General features: G+C 40.5%; 1 protein-coding gene across 1 annotated transcript in view; it reads left to right on the top strand.

Annotated features, from left to right (window-relative positions):
* The window catches only part of SI (sucrase-isomaltase), a 1,019,699-nt gene extending 1,001,712 nt beyond the window's left edge, over positions 1-17,987 (top strand). Inside the window, exons 69-70 of the mRNA XM_069618482.1 lie at positions 3,945-4,112; positions 17,727-17,987. Coding sequence (XP_069474583.1) covers positions 3,945-4,112; positions 17,727-17,798 — 240 coding nt within the window. The 3' untranslated portion in view covers positions 17,799-17,987. The remainder of the gene's footprint in view (positions 1-3,944; positions 4,113-17,726) is intronic.
* Positions 17,988-20,566: the final 2,579 nt, after the last annotated feature.

Below are 20,566 nucleotides of genomic sequence, written 5' to 3'. Positions count from 1 at the left end.
CTGGAAGACTACCCCTAGCAAATCCCTCGACCCCTCCTATAACAATCTTCTGCATAGACGGTATCTGGTGTGTCTGTGCAATAAACAAAAGATGTTTTCTTGATGTAAAACAAAATAGGTGATAGCTGGAAGGTTTAGAATTAATCTTAAACTCTAGCATCAGTCCGGGTAACCCTCCAGACAATCGTTTTTCAGCATGGCAAGCCATTACAGAAAGGGGAATGACCATATGGAAATCAGGCTTGGTTCCACACCAAAAGCGGCGGTCCAGCCCCAACCTCTTGGTCACATACCTTCTGCATTAGACAACAAACAACCCCAAATATGTTGTGGCCTCATTGGACCTCCTCAGGGAGGTGCAGTTTGGATTTCTAGGCCCAGCAGGATCAGGACCCACGTGTAGTAATATTTGGCCCTGCAGGCTCAAGACCTACATCTGTCAATACGTGCCCCACTCGGGGAGACCATAGAAAAATAAAAGCTGTAAGGTTTATAGTTAATCTTAACCTCTGGCATTGTTCTGGGCAATCTGCCAAACCATCACTCTTCTTCTTGACAATACATTCGCGAAAGGGGAAAGACCAGATGCAAATCTGGTTTGGTTCCATGACAAAAGTGTCAGTCCAGCACAAAAATGCTTAGTCACATTCCTTCTGCATGAGACAACAAGCAAACACAGGCACGTTTCATCCACATTTAGAATCATGCACTCCCACTCTAGGTGACTATTGCAAAACAAAACAGGTGATGGCTGGAAGGTTTAGAATTAATCTTAACTGATGGCATCGCTCTGCACAACCCTCCAGATCGTCATTCTACCAAGCCATTACAGAACGTGGAAAGATTGCATGCTTATAACGTTTTCTGCCACCCCAAATGTGGCTGGGTCACAGCCCTTCTGTTCGTGTCCACAAGCTACCCGAGACATGTTTTGGTCTCATTGAGCATCATCAGTGAGTTTTAGCTTAGGCCTCTAAGCCTAGCAGGCTTGGGACCAATGTCTGGGCATACCGTCCCACTCTAAGTGACTATTGCAACACAAAACAGGTGATGACTGGAAGGTTTAGAATTAATCTTAAATGCTGTCCTCGCTCTGCACAACCCTCCAGATCATCACTCTGCCAATCCGTTTCAGAACATGGAAAGACTGCATGCTTATAACGCTTCCTGCCAGCCCAAAAGTGGCTTGGTCACAGCCCTTCTGTTCGTGTCCACAAGCTACACGAGGCATGTTTTGGCCTCATTGGGCATCATCAGTGAGGTGTAGCATGGGTCTCTATGCTAAGCCGGCTCTGTACTCATTTCTGAGCATCTCCTTCCCACTCTGAGTGACTGTAGAAAAACAAAATAGGTGGTGGCTGGAAGGTTTTGAATTTCTATATTCGGAAGGCCCGTGTATTATGGAACTCTTTAGCATGCAGACAGAATTAAGATTTTCATCCAGAATCTTGTGAAGATTGATAAAGGACTTTATACATCACCTTAATGATATTAACTGATAAGTTAATCCAACTAAATTGGTATCAGGTAATATTATCCCCACCAAAAATATCGCCATATATATGGTCTTCGAGAACAGCCATAGGCAATATTTTTAGTGGGGATAATATTAGGGTTTTTTTGGGAGCGGGGGTTGCAGGGGTGCCCCCCCGCTCCTGTTATAATAATACTGGGGTTGCAGGGGTGTCCCCCGCAAGTTTCATGCCTTAATATCACCACAAAAATATGGCAATATTTTTGTATGGCGATATTTTTGCGGGGATATTAACACATGGAACCACTCAATTGTGTATTAGATCGAATCATATTGGGTATCATTCAGACGTTCATGGGTATAATACACTATGAACAGTTTCTTTATGTGTTCTTAAATGTGGTTACTCCTGCTATTCACAAATAATTATATGCAACATATGTGTAGCTTGTGCATGTAGCCAATATAGGTGCATCTATGCCTGATTCTTTCAGCCTACAAGTGTGCCCAGCACTCAAGCTATGTGACAACCATGCATAGATGCACTAAACACAAACTTTAAAGTATGACCATCATATGTCTTTTTTTCTTCACCCTACTACTTTCTTTCCAACACTCTTGCCTCCCTCATGTACATTTCACGAATGTACTTAGATACTCCAGACTACATGGTTCAAGTGTTTGTTAGTTATCCAGAGGAATGTGAAAAAACCATTGGAAATGTGCTAAATACTGTTGAAAATTAAAATTGTTGGGTGCTCCCCAACATCTGGATGTCCATCCGCACATTCCCAACACTGCACTTGGAATGCCCACTTAGGCATGTCTGGTATTAGCACATGTTTAACCTATGTATTTGTGTACTTACAAGTTACACATTGTTCACCTTTGCAATTTAAAGATGCGTTCATTTTCAATGTTCTATTAGGTCACACTCTTGGAACCATATTTATGATTAAACCAGTAGTTTGTCAATGTAAACGGTCTAAGCAGTGTAGCCTTTATTAATGCTTTGGAGAGGTGTGTAGTTTGCAGAAGCACCTACACACTTGAAATATGACACAAACTACTTCTCAAGTAGAAATATATGTGTAGTTCTTTTTTTATTTGCATTAAAATTGAATCGTCAGTTCTTTTTTAGCAAAACAAAATTAACTTTACCAATAAAAAAAGAAAACAAACATTTGTACAATTTCGAAAATATCTCTCGAAAAAAAGTTAAAATATTTTTGAAATTCTACTCTCCGGAAGGACCTCTATCAAGAACTTCACCACTAGTACATAAGCAATTTTTGGACCGGATATCAGAGATGGCCACCATTTTTAAAAGTGTCATTTTGGGAAACATAATGATCAATTGAAAATTGCATTCAGACATTATACACATGTAATGCAAAGCATTACCAACGGAAGTGCCTTGGCATACAACCAAAACAAATATGTTCCAAAATCAGCTCCTACCTGTATTTGCTAGCGTGCATTGTCAAGTCTCCCTCCCCAAGAAGAACACAGTCCATATGCTTTGTTTGGGATATAGTGCGTATGTTTATTTAAAGAACAGGAACATCAATTTTGAAACAGAAATGACTTACAGTAACACATTTACAGATGGCGGAACCATTCCCACAAACGGTGCCTGTACAAAAGCACAAAGATGAGAACAAGTGGGGAGCCAGTTTATGATGAGGGTGTAAAAAAGTGGAACATATACCAGGGACAAAACAAAACAAACAGAAAAAAATAATATAAACGTGACTTACAATAGCAATATTAACCAAAGAGGCACTATTGCTTCAACCTAAAGAGGAGTACTATGTTTACAGAATTACATTATTAAAGGAAGAGATGCCTCTTTGGTAGTTAATCCTTTGGTTAAGACACAAATAAATGAAGAAGTGTCAACAAATAAATGAAGTGTCATGCGATAATGCATAAAAATCTGATCTTATCCCGAATCTCATAGAATTACTGGGCTAAACCTTTTAATTACAATGTAGGTCTCCAACAGTTTTCAAACTTCCCTCTGTATAAGGATATGAGGATGATTTGAAACATAGCCTTTTACCACTTCATGGATAAAGGTAGAACACGTGCTTATCGTCTATTGACCTCAAACTACCTTAAATATGGCCGTTAGATTGTTGTCAGTGTAGGTTACTGAAGCTGTTATTTTTTATTTTTTTTTGTAAGCAATGAAGCAGTTATACGCCTCCTCAAATGTGAGGCAGGATCTTCCACTTTTGCTGTAACCAGAAAGGCACTAGAATGACCACTACTAGGACATGTAATCTAAATATGGAGCTCAAATAAAATAATGGTTGAGAAGCACCACGATCAGGCAAGTTTGGACTATGCTGCTTTGTCAAATCAAGAAAGATACTTGCATTTTAAAATTGCACATCGAAACACATTTTTCATAACGGCGAAATAAAGTGTTAATTTGTTTTTGTCTTATTTTAATTCTTTACAGAGTACCCTAAACACGTATGTTATACACAACAAATCCGCAATAACTTCACAAAGTCCATTGCTTCTTGGGTTTATTGACATTTTGGGAATTGGAGCCAACCCAATTCGAAATGTGACTGTGCTTTATGATGGGCAATCACATCATTTGAACTTCACATCAAGCAACTCGGTAAGTACAAGAAATCAAAGCCTAACTACCTACCTACCTACCAATCTGTTTTAGTGTTTCAGAAACAATGCATACATCACATGCTTGTCTATAATTTGTAAAGGGATTTAGACACAATAAATGATGAACTTTGGTACCTGAATTTGTCAACACTTAGGCAAAAAGTTAGTATAGCCTGAAATGTGTACGGAAAAACTACTTATGGTGGTATTTTGATACACTTACAAATGAGCAAACAGAGTTTACGGACGGATCATCACAAATACATCATAAGAGCTTGCAAGTGTGCAATAGCATTTATGCGTGTCCAGATATGTTATAATACCCTTCTTGGGACGAAATGTTGATGCATTTGTGCATGCACAAACAGAGTCACAGAGAGTTTTCCAATGGGGTGTTGCCATTATAAAACACTTTTACCAGGCCTCTAACAGACCTCTAACAGACCACTAACATGGGTCCACGTTGTATTAGATCAGATGTGATTAGCTACAATCAGCTAGTTAAGCAAAGAGGTGCAGTAACTGCATGTGCATCACTGGAAAAGCATGATCTACAGTGACAAACGAGGGATTTCAAGGAATGCCCTGGATCACGTTTGAAAGGAAAGTCTTCAGGAATGTGTTAAGTGTACATGCATTGTTTAATTGTCGACTACAGCAGTCATCTTCTCGAGATGTCTAGTGTTTTTTTTTTGTTTCTACTGGTAGGCCTCAAGATCCTTCTTCATTAGAAGAGCAAAGTGGTCAATTTGAATGTTTCAACAGGCTTAGGCTCATTTCAGTCGTTTCATCCCTGGTAGAATGGCAGCTCTGAGGGGTATGGAAGTAATGGGCATAGAGTCAGTGAAATCCTGATAGTGAGGAACAATTCAGGAGAAGGTTATTGGTGTTCTGTATTAGCTACCATGGGAGGTGGTATCAGGTAACAGACTTTTAGCAGCTACAATTTGCAATTCTCTAGATCTGACAGCTGTGGATCATCTGTGAAGGTCCTCCCCTCCATTAGTGTGTTCACTTCTATGACACCAGCTGGCACAACTCAGATGGTCTAGCCTTGCGTGCATTTTAGTCCCACAGAAGCAAAGAAGTGTGCACTGGATCTACTCTCCTTATAGGTATTGCCTTCTAAATTCCCTAGACATAGCACTTATGGAATACATTCTTGGTGGGTCTTGTAGGGTATGTATTAGGGTCCCTCCCTCAATGTATTGCTCAGGTGTCTTGCTCCACATGACTCCTAATAACTGAGGACGGTGTTCTATATTTATGGCAACGTTAAATGAGGGCAATGTCCCTAAGCCTACTAAGAATGTTACATTTGTGGTAGCCAGCTCTTTCAAACGTAATGAGCTATTTCTAAGGAAAACTATAGTGATGTGGATTCAACAAAGATAACATGCTTCCCAGTCAGTCTGATCTGCCCTATGCCCTACTGCCATATCCAAGTTCTTGGTACTCCACCACCTCTATGAAGTGGCTTTGCAGATTGAACACCAGCTTATACGTGGTAGGCACCTCCTTCTGCTCGACCTCCATATCCCTATTCCCAACCATCACCTTGCCCTAACAACTGTTTTACCATTTAAAACAAAAAAAAAGTAGGGGCAAAAAGGAATATTGGAGAAGCTCCCCAAAGAATACACACAAACAGATCAAATGGGATAAAAGATGGGACCAGGAAACACCAAAAAGCAAAACTAGCAACGAACAAATTACTCCAAAACATACTAAACATGTCTAAACTCACCAACAGCATGCTAGCACTACTGTCCTGTCCACTCCTAACTTAACAGACAATCAAAGGGCAAAGAAGAAGCAGGAAGCAAGCTGGGCCCCTGATTGGCTGGATATGCTCTCCTCTTCAGACTCGAACGTTACAATTAGATTGCAGGCCTCAAGCATTGCCATGAGAGCCATGTCAGGGCTCAACTTGGGAAATCCCACAGGAATACTGTGGGGGATTTCAAACCTGCATAGAAAACCCTGACTTCCCACATTCCACATTTTGGGAAGTTTGAACATCCCTAATCATAGGTACACAATTGATAGATAGGTATAAGCATAAAGACTATTGAACAGATAACATGCATTTTCTTTCTGAGATTGTGCATGGAAAGTTCTTTGTCAAATTAAAAAAAAAAACATTTAATTACCTCTTTGGTGGATAGAAATGCACATGGTACAGAGATGTTTAACACTTCTGCTGTACATGAATTAAAAAATGCATGGAATAAAAGTCATTATGATAGTTCTCTGTAAAATGCTTAAAAGGGTTTGGGAATGCAGATTTCGAATATGCCCAAAATGACAGTCCTTTTGGTGGTAGCTGGTAACTCTTTTTCCCTTCCTCTTAAGTTATAGCACAATAACTTGTTCACTTGCGGTGGATAACGAGTGTCAATGTTTGCCTCCACTTTATGGTTGCTGGGAACATTACATAACATTCCAAATCAAAATTCAGACTCATAAGCATGCAGTATTGACTCAATTAGATACTCATGAATATCATGAAATATCATAACCTCTTTTAGGTGTAATGTCTAATTCATTAGTATGACTAAGTGAGCATGTGTGGTCATAATGTGAAAGTCCTGATTATTGAGACTTTATGTTTAATTAAGCTTTTTAGCATATTTGCATTGGTTTGAACAAGGGAACTCATTACACGTGTGTTGATGCAGGATATAAGTAGTGGTGATGCTGTTAGCACTACTTTTCTCGGTGCTAATGGAATTGACAACATTTTTCCCACACGGCCTAATTATACATTTTACAGTAAACTCGAGGAGACCTGCAGAAAAAAGCTGGAGGTGAATCTGACAATTTAGTACCAAAAATGTGCACATTAAGCGCACAGTAATTCTACTGTAGGTAAATCCACTAAAAATTGAATGGTGCCCTAGGGACTCCAAAAATGGGGAATTGCCACGTTTTTTAAAAAAATGTTTTTATTGGTTTATTAAAAACCTTTAAAAAAGGAACAAATCATCATACAATTTTCAAAAAGAAAAACTTTCCAGGATCTTCGAAAGAGCAAACATATTTGCCACCACTTGTAATTCCATGATAACTCGACAGGACCAAGTGGCACTAAAGGTGATCGTTGTTGGCATTAATTCAGCAGATTTCCCACCATATTAACGCCAAAACCGTTATGCGGCCCAAAACGTTAAATGGGATTCACGTTAAAAAGTAAAAATAGGACAAGCATTGTTCACTTTCGAGATCAGTCCTTTTTGTCTGAGAAAGAGAAAGGAGGTTTCTAGAGCAGTTAAGTGAAAATAATTTAGCTGAGGGCAAGGTAGAACATCACTAGGATTCATGCGAAGGAGAAGCAGGCACCCAAATTTGCATTTAGTTGAGAGAGAACATTAAAACAGGATTTACCTGAGGGTGCGGTTTTGTGGCTTCTGCTATACCTACCAGCTTTATGTGATGTATTTGCATAAAAACATTTACTGTAGGGCACATGGAAGGATATCAAACATTGTTTGGAGGCAAGTTTTGTTTGCAATCTTTTATTTCTATTAAACCGTATTAGGATTTGTGCAGAAGCCAAATTCTTTAAAATTAACTGTAATAATTAGGTTACCCATTGTCAGTTTGAATATGTTAAAGCAGCACTTTTGTTCCGGGATGCTTTTCCTTGAAAGGTGTGTAATAATTTAATGTACCTAGTTTTCATGAGTCCATTTTTAATAATTAACGGAGCCCCAAGTCTTTTGGTTCTAGCCCTCAGATAGAATCAAAAGGCTAGCTACTAGCCCTGGGTTCCGATGGTCCCGAGATTAGTGTAGCCCTGGATCTTTTCCAGACCTAGCAACACCAGTGGTTGGATGTATGAGAAGATAATATTCAGTAGCTTTGAATCAGGGTTCCACCACTTGGTGGTGAGAAAGGAGAATATGTTTTGCTTGCTACGTTAATGAAAACATTCTAGAATTGTTATTAGACAAGAGGGTCCATTGGGTCTCTGAGTGTGTGACTGAGTGTGTGATATCATTTTTTGTGTGAAAAAGACTACTTGCGGCTTGAGTTAAACATGTGTAGATTTCTTTGATGTAAGACGAGGTTAAATGATATGGCTATATACCACATTTTTGTGGCTTGACAAAAGTACGAGTTGATTATGTAGAAATAGGCATTTCATTCATAGTAGGCAGGAGGACATTATACTCAGCAGATGCAACTCTATGTGCTATCTTAGTACTAGGGGACACTCAAGTTCATTGCATTTCTTTTTGCTGAAGAGAACAAAAGGTTTGGATTCAGACAAGCAGCAGATAATCTTAAGTGGCTGCATCTGATTGTGTCATCTTTTTGTGGCAAGCCAAAATACTACTAGCTTATGAAGCTGTACTTAAAAACATCTCAGAATCCGTTTAACAGATTAATTGCAGAAGTGAGTGGAGCATCACATGATTCCATATGGGAACTCAGGAGGAACTCAGGAGGAACATGCTCACCCTTCGGAGTTTGAGGCAACAGAGTTTTGTCTTTGGTTGCAACTGAATATGCTATCAATTTTGGCAAGAAAACATAATTATTGTTTGTTCGTAGCCGAGTGAATTGTCTGTAACTGAGTGACTTGTCTGTAAATGAGTGTGACATATTTTGGTGAAAAACAACATACATGCTGATTGCATAGAAAAAGTCTTATCATTCTTTATTGACATGAGGATGTCAGTGACTTAACGGTTGCAAATTAGTACTAGGGGAGGAAGAATCACATGTGCTGCCTTCCGTGACATAAACACATGATACATTTCTTGTAAGTAAAGAGAAGATCATCATAGAATTGTATAGAGGCGAGACAGAAAGTATGTTCAGTGGTTGCAATATAGAGCACTATCTTTTTCTGGTGATGTAAAATGTTTGTTGCTGAACATCTATTTTAATTATTTGCCGACAGAAGGAAGTGACATTAAGTGGCTGTAAATCAGTGTGCCAATTCCAAATAGTTGTTGCTTGTGTGTAAATGTCTTTAGTGGTAGCTGAGTGCAGTAGTGGATTTATGTGAGTGTTCAGCACATATGTCATCTTCTTGCGGCAGTGGAACGTGATTTGACAATGCTGGTGCCACAATGTCTGGAGGAGCCAATGGTGTAAGGGGGAGAGGGAGGCAGGCAGACCAGTTTCAATCCATTGAAAGAAAAGGAAGAGAGGTGTTTCACGGTGTATCTACTGATATACATTGAGAAACAAGATAGAGTAGAGAGGTGCAGGCTTTATCATGTTGTTGCTCTCCCTCTACAGCTCCACGTACAGGTACTCACTCTAATGTGCAAGTTCTTCTACAGAACATCTGTCAGATCTGAAAGTGCAAAAAGCCAGCATGTGCCGGCCACATCCCTAACTTCGCTACCTTTCACCTTCATGCCTAAGGGAGAATGCGAGGACACCTCGTTATGATCCCACAAGAAAGTCCAAAGCATGGACAATGTTCATACTACAGGACAAAGAATGACATAACATTAACATTTGTGCAGTTAAACTGTGTGTAGAAAAGGCGGGGGACCGATTGGAATACACACCTGTCCAGTGCCACATGGTGTGACACATGTAAGGGACTGAGATTAAACTGGAAGAGTTTAACTGAAGCCCTCTCATTAGCAACCACAAATACTCCATACTGTCACTCCAGAAAATAATTCAGCTGTGCGATAGCTCTAGAAATTAACTAAATGCGTGGCGACTGACTTTAATAAGTATAGATTCCATTAATGCGTGTGCTAGTACAGTAAATGTTTTATAGTGTTACACGTTCTATTTTACAAACATAGTGATGCAAAGAGAGACACCTTCCAACAGAGCAGATAGAAGTCCCAATGGAAGTTGTGTCATGCTAAACGAGAGAAGTAAGCATGAATATGATTTGGGAACTCCAGGGGCTGCTCCAGGGGAACACAACAGCCAGACACACGCAGCTTGAATTAAAACAACGCACCGTTTCATTTTCATGTTCTATAGAAGAAATCGATTTCTTCATCTTTTCCAAAATTGCAAACATCTAAGCCACTGATTTAGAAAATACACCGTCAGTGCTAGCCAATCAAGGTCAAGATGGCAAATATACAGAACTAACCAAGCTAGATTTTCAAGCTCCCTTGCTAGACTGTATGTTGCATGCTATCAACTTACAACGTCTTCAGGTACTATGTTACTGGTTACTACATTATGCATTGTGGCTAATATTATTTCGTGTGCAAATGTGCCTTGTTATCCAGTACCCTTAAAATAAGAGGCATACATAAAAACAGATACACAAAAATAAAAGATGCCCCATGAATACAAAGCTGTTTAAAAGGACAGCTAAAATAAATGAGCAGGAATACTATTTAGGAAAAAATCAACTGATAAACTTTCTATGGTAACCCAAAGTAGGGGCCGCCAGATGCCACGCAGGTAGTAAGGAATTCCAAAGATGTAAAATGAACTGAGTGAAAGGAAAACTATAAGTAAAGGTTGTGGGGATATTAAGACAGCGCAAAGTATTCCTGCTAGTTTGTGCCAACTGCCTGTGATTTGTAATTTATCAGCCACGGAAGTGATAATGAATAGTACCTATATTGCTAAGAAACGTATCTTGGCTTGGTAAGAATAGGGAAAACGTGATCACATTTTCTGACCCTATTCCCAGTCATGCTGTGGCATTACAAAGAGATCTAAAGGGGCATGAAGCACATTGGTACCCCAAACAGCATACCATTGCTGCCATCATCAAAAGATGAAACAAAGACCAGCACAGCAGAGTGGACTAAATCATCCGGAAGATAATGCTAAAAAGACCAGGGATGAGTGATCTGATAATGTGCAGATTTAGATTGTGTTTTTACTTGTTATTTTAGGGAATAATTACAATCTTAGAAAACAAAAACGAAAGAATGGGCTGAATGTACTAAAGCAGCAGAAATGCGAACTTGTCCTAAATAGCCACAGTGAAGTACCCTCATCAGCTTTCTATCTCTTCCCAATAATTAAAGAAGGAATTTTAGTTTAGAGGGATTAGATTTTAAGTTAGCCTTCAGCATCCAAGTTGTTAATCATAGACAAACATGCAGCCAGATGTTACTTGTCCTCCAGGGAAGATACATCAGTATATACCTGCTTTTTGTCAGAATACTGGGATGAATCTGATGATGTCATCACTCCTCTCCTAAAGGTGTCCTCTCCTCGTGCTGCCTGATCCCGATCCTCGGCGCAGCTATTTGTGGGAGGATAACATGGGGTGAGGCGACCCTTAGGGGGTGTGAGGCATTGTCAGATGAGACAAGGTATCCCCTCTTTTCCCTTTTAGGGATATCCCCTCCATCCCACATGCTTTGATGGCATATTCTAATAATCACCCTCAGCAACTCACAAATGCTTTTGGCAGTATCCTTCGATATTCTGAAACTAATCTAATGACAAACACTGATACAAGGAAGAGGGCAAACAGAATGAAGATTGTTTGACTGATTGCTTGACTGAAGTGAAACAAGCAGTCTGGTAGTTGGAGAATTCCCATTGGATCTGAGCATCTCCCTTTGGTGGTGGGAGTTCAAAGATAGCACAGCTGAGAGGCACATCGAGATATGACCGGCCAGCCTATGTCTAATAAGCCAAGCTCTCTAGTGGACAGGTGAACATGGAGACATGAGAGAACCGTGGAGAAAAAGGTGGAAGCGAGCGAAGCTGAAGAGCAGAATGGAGAGCAGGAAAGGTGTTGTATTTTGTAGAGGCACACTCCCATAGGCACCAGAGATGCTAAGGAGGGAAGCAGGACCTGAACAGGGGTCAGAGAAGCTATGGAAGCCATTCAAGCACCAGTGAGCCCATAGTAGAAGTCTGGGGCACCAGGTGGGAGTGGGAGAAGGAATCCTAAACACAAGTGGCGGGGCGAATCCCTATGGCTTACAATGTTGCTAATCTTCATTGTTCCAGTCCTTGGGGAAGAAGGAAAATACAAATACCCAAATGAAAAGGGGAACTGGGGGAAGCTAAATACTCCCTTGGTCCAGAAGTTGTTGACAGTTGTGTTGAAAGTCCTGGCAGGAGAGTACACCAGGAAAGTCCTGGCAGAAGAGTATACCAATCAAGCTAGTGTATTTAAGCAAAATAAAAAGGAAGAGCAATATCTCTTCTGGAAAGGAACTGTGCAAAATACATGACATTGGAATATTTCAGGTGATGTGTGAATCTGGGACCCACACCCAAGTTGTGGCATTTTAAAATGGAACTCAAAGCAAGGTTCATACCCTTTGGATGTTTAACTGCATTGCATGAGGAGAAAACATTTGGAAGGGAGTCATTACAATGTGAGTGAATTGCAACACCAAGTTAACTTCTTGGGCTACAGGAACCTTGTTTTTTCTTTTGAAAGTTTTCTTTGGTGAAGAGAAACCAGAGTCATTTCCCTGGGAGTGAATTGCAACACCAAGAGGAGGAAGTTATCCTCTTGGGTTACAGGAATTTGGTTATTCTTTTTCAACTTTTTGCTTTGGTGAAGATAAACCTGGGGAAGGGAGCCATCCCCTGGAAATGTGAGCACTATCCTTTAGAGATTTATGTTGGATTTACACGTCTTGTTGAACCTAAATATGTATGCAATTTTCAAGCCAAAGACATTATCCTTAGCACCTTATACTTATTTTTAGAATGAGAGGACATCTTGATATCGAACAGACACTTCGTTTTTGGTTGAGGTGGGAAAATACCTCCTAGATTGGGGACAGTGAGGCCAATCTCATACCGCATATATATTTTAAAAAAAGTTTGTATCCACAAACATAAATCTTCTGTGGTGGCAACTCATTCCAAGTTCCTTACAATATTAATGAATGGTGGCATCACACTCAGACACCAGATGTACCAGAGGCTCTGAATGCTGGGGAACAGAATTGTGGATAAACCAAATCCCTGAGTGAGTCCATGTGTTCACCACATGATCTCACAGAGCCCATCTGAATAGACTGAAATATGTCAAAGAGAACAGATCTATTTGGGAACAATTCTGTTAATGCATATGCAAGCATATTACATAGTATTTTAGTACATAGTACAGCTAAGTGATTTTTGTGATGAATGCTATAAAAAGCCACTGAGAGATTGGGAAACAAATAGAAATGCATCACCACCATCAATACACTGGTGAATTTGATGCATCATATTGTGAGCCTCTGTATCTTAAATCAAGATTGATAAGGATGCAAATGCTCAAACCAATCAATGTAAGCTTGTAGCTGAAGGTAAACACATTTTTCTGAAATATTTCCCATTACATGGCAAGCAGTTAAGACGTGAAGAAGTGAAGAGCAATCCAGAGTAGGGATTTACAACACGTGATACCAGACCCTTTTAAAGAATCAGTCAAATACCCTTAAAAATGTGTTTAAAATCTACCACAGTGGATGTAGCACACACATAATATCCTATAAATAATATATTGTAATAACATCAGAATGCTCTGTGTGCTCAATTACGATGTTATAAAGTAAGGTCATCCAGGGAAACGGGAGCACAATGACTCCAGCTTAGAATAACACAAGGTGTTGCCAAAGGTGTACTCACCAATTCAGTGTAAAGGGACTTATTTTCATTTGAAGAGATGTTATTTATGCATTGAATTGTGTGGTGGCTTGATTTAGGCACCATGTGTTTCCACAATGGCTAACACACCGTGGGCTTTCTTCCATCTATGACTGAAGATTGCATAACGCAAGAGGGCCATTTCTACTAGCAGACATGTGCATTAATCAGATAAAAAATGTTAATGTGTGGGAAAAACTGAACTATGATTTTGTATATGTCTGCCTTCAGATGATTGTATAACTGTAATACAATTTACAACTGTCGAAGATGTGCTATCATGGGCCAACAGTCCATCCATTAATTTCTTTCAGTATTAGCAATTTAGTTCATATGAATCATTAACTCCTCGGTCAACGTCCACTCATTTTTCAACTCTGCAGACAGTGGTGCAATGTCCAGTGTTCAGCATGGTTGTCTTTTATTATTGGAAGGGCCACCCACAATATCTGGGTATGATATCTCAGCAGGGTGGTGGTAGGCCTGTGCCTTTTTATGGCATTCCTCAGTTCTATTGAGTCTCTTCACCATGACTGCTAAAGGCATCAGTATGCAAGTGGCCAATGTTAACACAACCACAAGGCTAACATCAGCAAAAATACACTACTGGTGGATGACGCCACAGAGCCACAGGAGAAATCAATATCCACAGATATCCTCTGATCTGTTCTTTCCATTATCCTCCTACTCCAGCTATCTCTCATTTCTCTATGCATCCTCTCTGTTTACCATTTCAACCGTGCACATTCTCTTATACCAATTTACCTCCTACAATTCTCTTGCTCTCTCCTCAGCCATCTCCTCCACACTTGTTGGGCATTGGGTCCCTCTACACTTCCTTTGCTGTCCCCTTTTCTACCTCTTCTTCCTCCACTCTTGACACTCCCTCTTAAAACGCCACCTTTCTCTCTTTCTCGCTCCCTCCCTCTCACTGTCTCTTTCTTGCTCTCTCTGAGCATTGCACTTTATTTTTCCTTCATGTCTGCTCTTCTTCCACTCTCTCCCCTTTATTCTCCCTTCTTTACCTCTACTCTTCTTTCTCCAACTTAAAATAAAGTGCGTTTGCATGCTGTCGCCTGATCCTTACTTTCATCAATCCTGAGTCATACACCCCATTTTCTTCCCTGTTTACATCATGTGGGAAGGGCCTTTGGGTGGGCACCTCTTTGAATACATTCAGTTGTGTGTGGCATGGCTCCACATGTTGTGGTTGGGTGCAGACTATGTAAAATATAGATTTTGGAAGTGCTGGCTATTGTCGAGTGGGCTGCCTCCAGCTCAGCTAGCCAATTTGACTTCATCTGGGTCCAGTATTTTGCATACGTTTTTCTGACTGCCTCTGGTGTTGTTACTTGTGTGCAATGACATCGCGGTCAAACCTGAACTGTGCAAGATTTCACGTTTTTGACTTATGCTTGATCTTGCAAAGGGAAATGAGTGGGCTCTGCGATTTATTATGAGAGTTACTCAAAAACCTCTGTCTTTTATAGCATATTATCTGCATTGGGTGATCCACAGATGTCTGCAATGGTGGCTTTATGGTTGGCAAGGGTATTTACTCAATTCTATCTTGGGTTTCCAGGGGGGTGACACCTCCTCAGGTCACCAAGTATTTTCAGGGGCATAAAATGCATGTTGAAACAAATGAGGCTGGGGATTGTCTTGGGGTTCTGGTAGTTCTGCCATGCACCTCCTCAAGGGCCTACATCATGGGGTGGGTGGCAGTACTTTGCCCCAGAGTAATGCCAGTCTCATTTCCTAGCCCCAAGCAGAGGAGTCAGCCTCCTCCACTTTCTCATCCGCCTTTTTCCCCCGTGGCTGTGTAACGCTCCCTTGTAAACGTGCCTCTTGTAATATCCACAAGCAATATCTACGGTGCACATAACATCGACCTGACCATTAACATCCTTTTACAAAAATACATTAATCTCACCTTTTCACCCACCTTTCCCGCCTCTAAATGCAAATCGGTGACCCACGTTATGAGTTCAAATCCTTGATTATGAAGGTCTAACACTAACACGAAGGGCCTCATTAAGAGTATGGAGGCAGCCATTCCCTTAATAAGGGCATGGCTGCCTCCATACCGGGTTCCAGGTCCGAGTAATCACCGGGCTATTCCGACCTTGGAGGACCCAGTAATTCCTCATTGAAAAATCCCATCCCCATTCCCATTTGAGCCCCCATAGGAAGTTAATAGCTCCCTGGTGCCCTTGCGGGACCCGCTAAGGACGTCTGGTCTGACCAGACGTTCTGAGCGGGTCCCGCAGGGGGACCTCATAATAGGGCATCCCGTAATGAATGGTGCCGGTCCCGTACCGGCACCGTTCATTACCGAAGCGCCAGGGTCGTAATGAGGCCCTAAGACTGGCTAACCAATGAATTGACAGAGATCTTCTTTTCACACAAACGAAGGTTCAATATACAGCAAGGATTCTCTTGTTCACTTACAAATAGAACGATTTCTTGTGGTTTTATGAACAAATAAACATATAAAAAGAAACTGTCATTTTAATTGTCTTTATTTTTTGGGGGTTTCAAAAACAAGGTAAGATAAACAAATGCAGGAAGTCAAAAAGAAACTTGTTGGAAAAACTCAGAGCCCAGTTGGACCAGGATTACAAAAGGTGAAAGGTTTTGTTTGGCTTTTTCTTTTTTTAACCTTTTGGGGTGACACAAACAGCAATACATAACAGGCAAAACGACAGGGATTTTTTTTTATTTTTTAGGGAAAGTAGGGGTTAACAAAGTAAAATGGCAAAGAGGACCAAACAAATACACACACAGATAAAAGGGGTCCAAATTGATCATAACGTCCTCACAATGACTTCAACAGCAAAGAAAGGCCAGCAACATCCTTCAAAGTCCATCAATACCCATCTAAATTACACCCATGCTATTACACCCTAATGAAACCCAAAGATAGAAAGTGACATGGATTTTTTTCATTCATATAATGCTAAACAGGACAGTACACTGAATCTCACTTCCAGACTCAATCTCTGATTGGCTTGCTAAACCGAACGTCGCTGCCCATCCGACAGCAGTGTCTTAGGCAGTCGGCACATCCCACAGGCTCCCAAACCCCACCCTCATGATTCAGTTCCATCCACGAGAAAGCCTGACTGACCAAGATTACTAGTTGTATCTCCTTTGTTCCTATTTTCTCCTTTTCTTCACCCAACTAATATTAGATATATTGCAAGATAGTAGTTTCTAGGAAAACTTGTAATACTATAAACATGTTCACGTGGAGGTGTTAAACAACTTAGTTATTTCTACTTTATTTAGCTTCTAGAAATATCATGGTGCCCTTAGAATTTGCTTTGGTGATTAACTGACACTACGGTGCAGAAACGTTGCTTAAAACACAAACAGTGTGCAGCCTCCTTTAGACTATAGCATTAAACCAAAAAAATATTATGTGAATGGGGTGTAATGGGTTATTAAAAATGTTTCTTTGAAATTGATGTGCACAGGGGTGGACTGGGAACCAAAGAGGCCCTGGAAATAATGTAGCCCATATTACAAATGGTCAGCAAGCCTAACACTTTTCCTTTTGGAACATTTGGAAATATCACACAAAAGAGGCCCAGGCTGCAGCGGCCTACTGGGAAATCTCCAGAGTTCCCTTTAGGCCAGTCCACCTCTGGGTGTGCATTGTGCACTGAATGAGTCATTAGGACACTATGGGAATGGGGAATTACATTTTACCGACTCCTGACTTTCCGGGCCACCAGAGTTAGAAATCAGGCGGCGATAAATATTTACGGGACTGGCAGCAACACGTCGGCAGCACGGGCAGGTTTACCGCCGGACCGATAATGAGGCCCATTGTTCTGTAATTTGCTTCTATTCTGGAAAAGCGCAAGGCAATAACATCATCCAACGTATGTACATTATATTAATTGGCAATCAAATAAGCTACACCATTCAAATCATCATTGAAAGTTCATTAGGGCCATTTTGCGATTATTATCTATACAAAATGTTAAACTACCATTGATGCTACTTCTGTTATAACTGTTGCATTGTTACGTTGCAGGTTTTAAACATGAACCTGACAAGAATATCAGCGAACATGAATCTCCCAATAGAGGTTCATTGGACAACATAGATGAGAATGCAGAGGAACCAAGCTCAGATTGTGTACAGACTATTTTCGCAATTTTGTGCCACAGACATTGTTGCAAGAATTGGAAATAACTTTAACCTTAACATATTTTACTCCATGTATGGTTTTGTTTTAATCTTTCAACATATTATAAGATTGAAAGCTAACATTCGAATTTTGAAATAAAATAAACTGGTGCTTGATAAAGATACACTTTTTGTCTGACTGATAATGTTCACCATTTTACTAACACCCAGTTTAAAAAAAGACATTTCTCTCTTAGGTTGTAGGCAAACCAACTTAAATTGGCTAATGTGTTACAGACCCAGGTGTATGCTAACCAGATTCAGGAATATTTGAGAAATGCCAACGATTATTAAGAATAGCCTAATTAGGAAAATTGAGTTGTGGGATTGGGGCGCAAACTTTTGCCACTTGGCATCACTAAAAAGCTATTCTTTTGTTTCAGAGGCATTATACTTTTCAATGTTCCTCAACCGTATATGACGGTATGTCCGTCTACAGTCTCTGAGATATTTCCTACTTGTTTTGCACCTAAATCACCTTCCTGTGTTGCGGTGACTTTTTGCAGGACTGGGATTCCTAAGAACGAGAGGTATTGTCCCATTTGCCTGTTACGTACAATAAGTGAAACGCCGAAACATGTCCTAACGGAATGGTCCGTGTTGGGACCTGTACATATATGGCATCTGGCCGAATTTGTCCACCAGGCAGACTCAATAAAGACACAATCTTTCTGGAGGCGCTGCCGGAATACCTCAAGTAAATCCGGCAGCTGCCTCTATATAGGATATGGCTAGGAGTTAGAGGGCAACCAACGTAAACACAAAGGAGATGGTTTGCGATGAAGTAGATCTTTTGATTTGAGAAGTCAGTGTGATAGGTTCATGAGACCGAAGTTGTTGTATTGCTTTTTTTTTTTGTAAAGATATATATTTATTATCTAGACCTGTACAGAGGAGTATTGGGATCTGACGAGCATAAAATACGGATATGTATAATGTTTTTCTTCATCCTTTGTCCAATGTTTTGTTTTTTGATTGAACTGTTAATATTTTATATCTGTTTTGTTTAATTGTATGTGTAAAGTTTTATACTAAAACACATTAAATAAATAATAATTAGGAATAATATTACACTCACCTATGAAGTCCCGTGACCAGCTATATTGTGCCACCATTCCCTTCTGGACTCCAGTCTCCTGTCATTCTCCTCCCCCATTACATCTGACTCAGCGCTTTCCTACTACCATGCCATACTTTACCCACATCCGCTCACCTGTGTCCCCAGTCTGCTGAACCCCCTACTCGACTTGCCAGTCCACCTCTTATCTCCTACTACGATGGTCTCCATAGAAAGGGAGAAGTGAATAGGATAAGTTCCCTTCTCCATGGTAGCCATTTAAGGTAGTCGTGTTTCTTCTTTTTAACATGCGAAACAGCCACTGTGACTTTTCACAAACGAAAAGAAAAGGTTATTGGCACCCTGTAAAACATTCTGGGATCTTAACAACGGTAACCCAGTCGGTGGGGGGGATGCACCATTCAGTGACGGTGTTGGATCTGCATCGGCCTGTAATATGGGTCTTGGGCCATTACCGAGCGGAAAATTCCCTCCCCTCCACCTTAGGGGTGATTGCTTAAATAACAAAAGAGTTCAGTATATTCTCAATGCCTATCACATTTGCAGCCCATCTTGTTGCCAATATTACACATACAATAAAAGGTCTGCCACTGAGCTTATACCTTGACAAATGTCTGCAAACTTCCCTGCCTTTTATTCATCTCATATTGCCTTGATTATGATTTGTAAATGACGTCTTGCAAAATCATATCAAGACTCATATTTCGGCATAAGCAATGACATCATGACCAACAGGATACACACTAACAGCGCAGAGCACCCAACATCCTCCGATCAATCAATACCTCTACAGCATTGAGGCTTGATTCATATCTTCTGGCTATTGTTAAACATGTTGGGCTGTCAGTGACCTTCTTTTACCTTAATGTTAACATCCTATAAGCCATGCCATATGCCCCTTCAAAAATGCGGCCCTTGCACTGTTCCTACATGGCCCACCTGCTACAAAGGTTATATTACTCTCTCACAAACATGAGAAACTGCTTCCAACTATGAGCAGAGCAGTCATAATAATGCTCAGGGGCTATACAGGCAGGCATACAGCAAACAGTCAACCATAATAAAACACATTCCCTTAATGACCCACTTTCATGGTTCCCATGACCAGGTTACAGTGATACATTTATGAAGAGTCAATTATATCGTGTGATGTACATATCTTCTACACAATATTGTATACTGTATATTGCCACATTAAGAGAATGTTGTAGATGCATTTGTAACATTGGACTATCGTTTTCTCAGTAGACGTGCATTTTATTTGCTCTAACACTAACGCTTTTGAACATGCCCAAAAGAAATCTACATGTACTCAAATGTGCCATAATCCCTTCCTCAATAAACGCAGCTGATTACTCTACTCTATCCTAATTCTACTGCCTCCTGAGCTCACCCCTACCCTGCTCCAGCTGCCCATCCAAGCACTTCTACTGCCCCAGAGCCTTCCTTGTAAACCCTGGATGTACAATGCTTTATTGATTCCCATCTTGATTCACGCTTTAGGAATCCCATACCGAAACAGATTCATTTGTTGGCTCTTCTGTTGAAACATCAACAGACCTCTTCAAAACGTTGACATATGCCATCTTTGGCTGCCTCGCTGGAGG

Source organism: Ambystoma mexicanum, chromosome 10 (genome assembly GCF_040938575.1).
Source record: "Ambystoma mexicanum isolate Mex_15411 chromosome 10, UKY_AmexF1_1, whole genome shotgun sequence".
NCBI classification, from domain to species: Eukaryota; Metazoa; Chordata; class Amphibia; order Caudata; family Ambystomatidae; genus Ambystoma; species Ambystoma mexicanum.
This window is presented reverse-complemented; position numbering and strand designations above follow the sequence as displayed.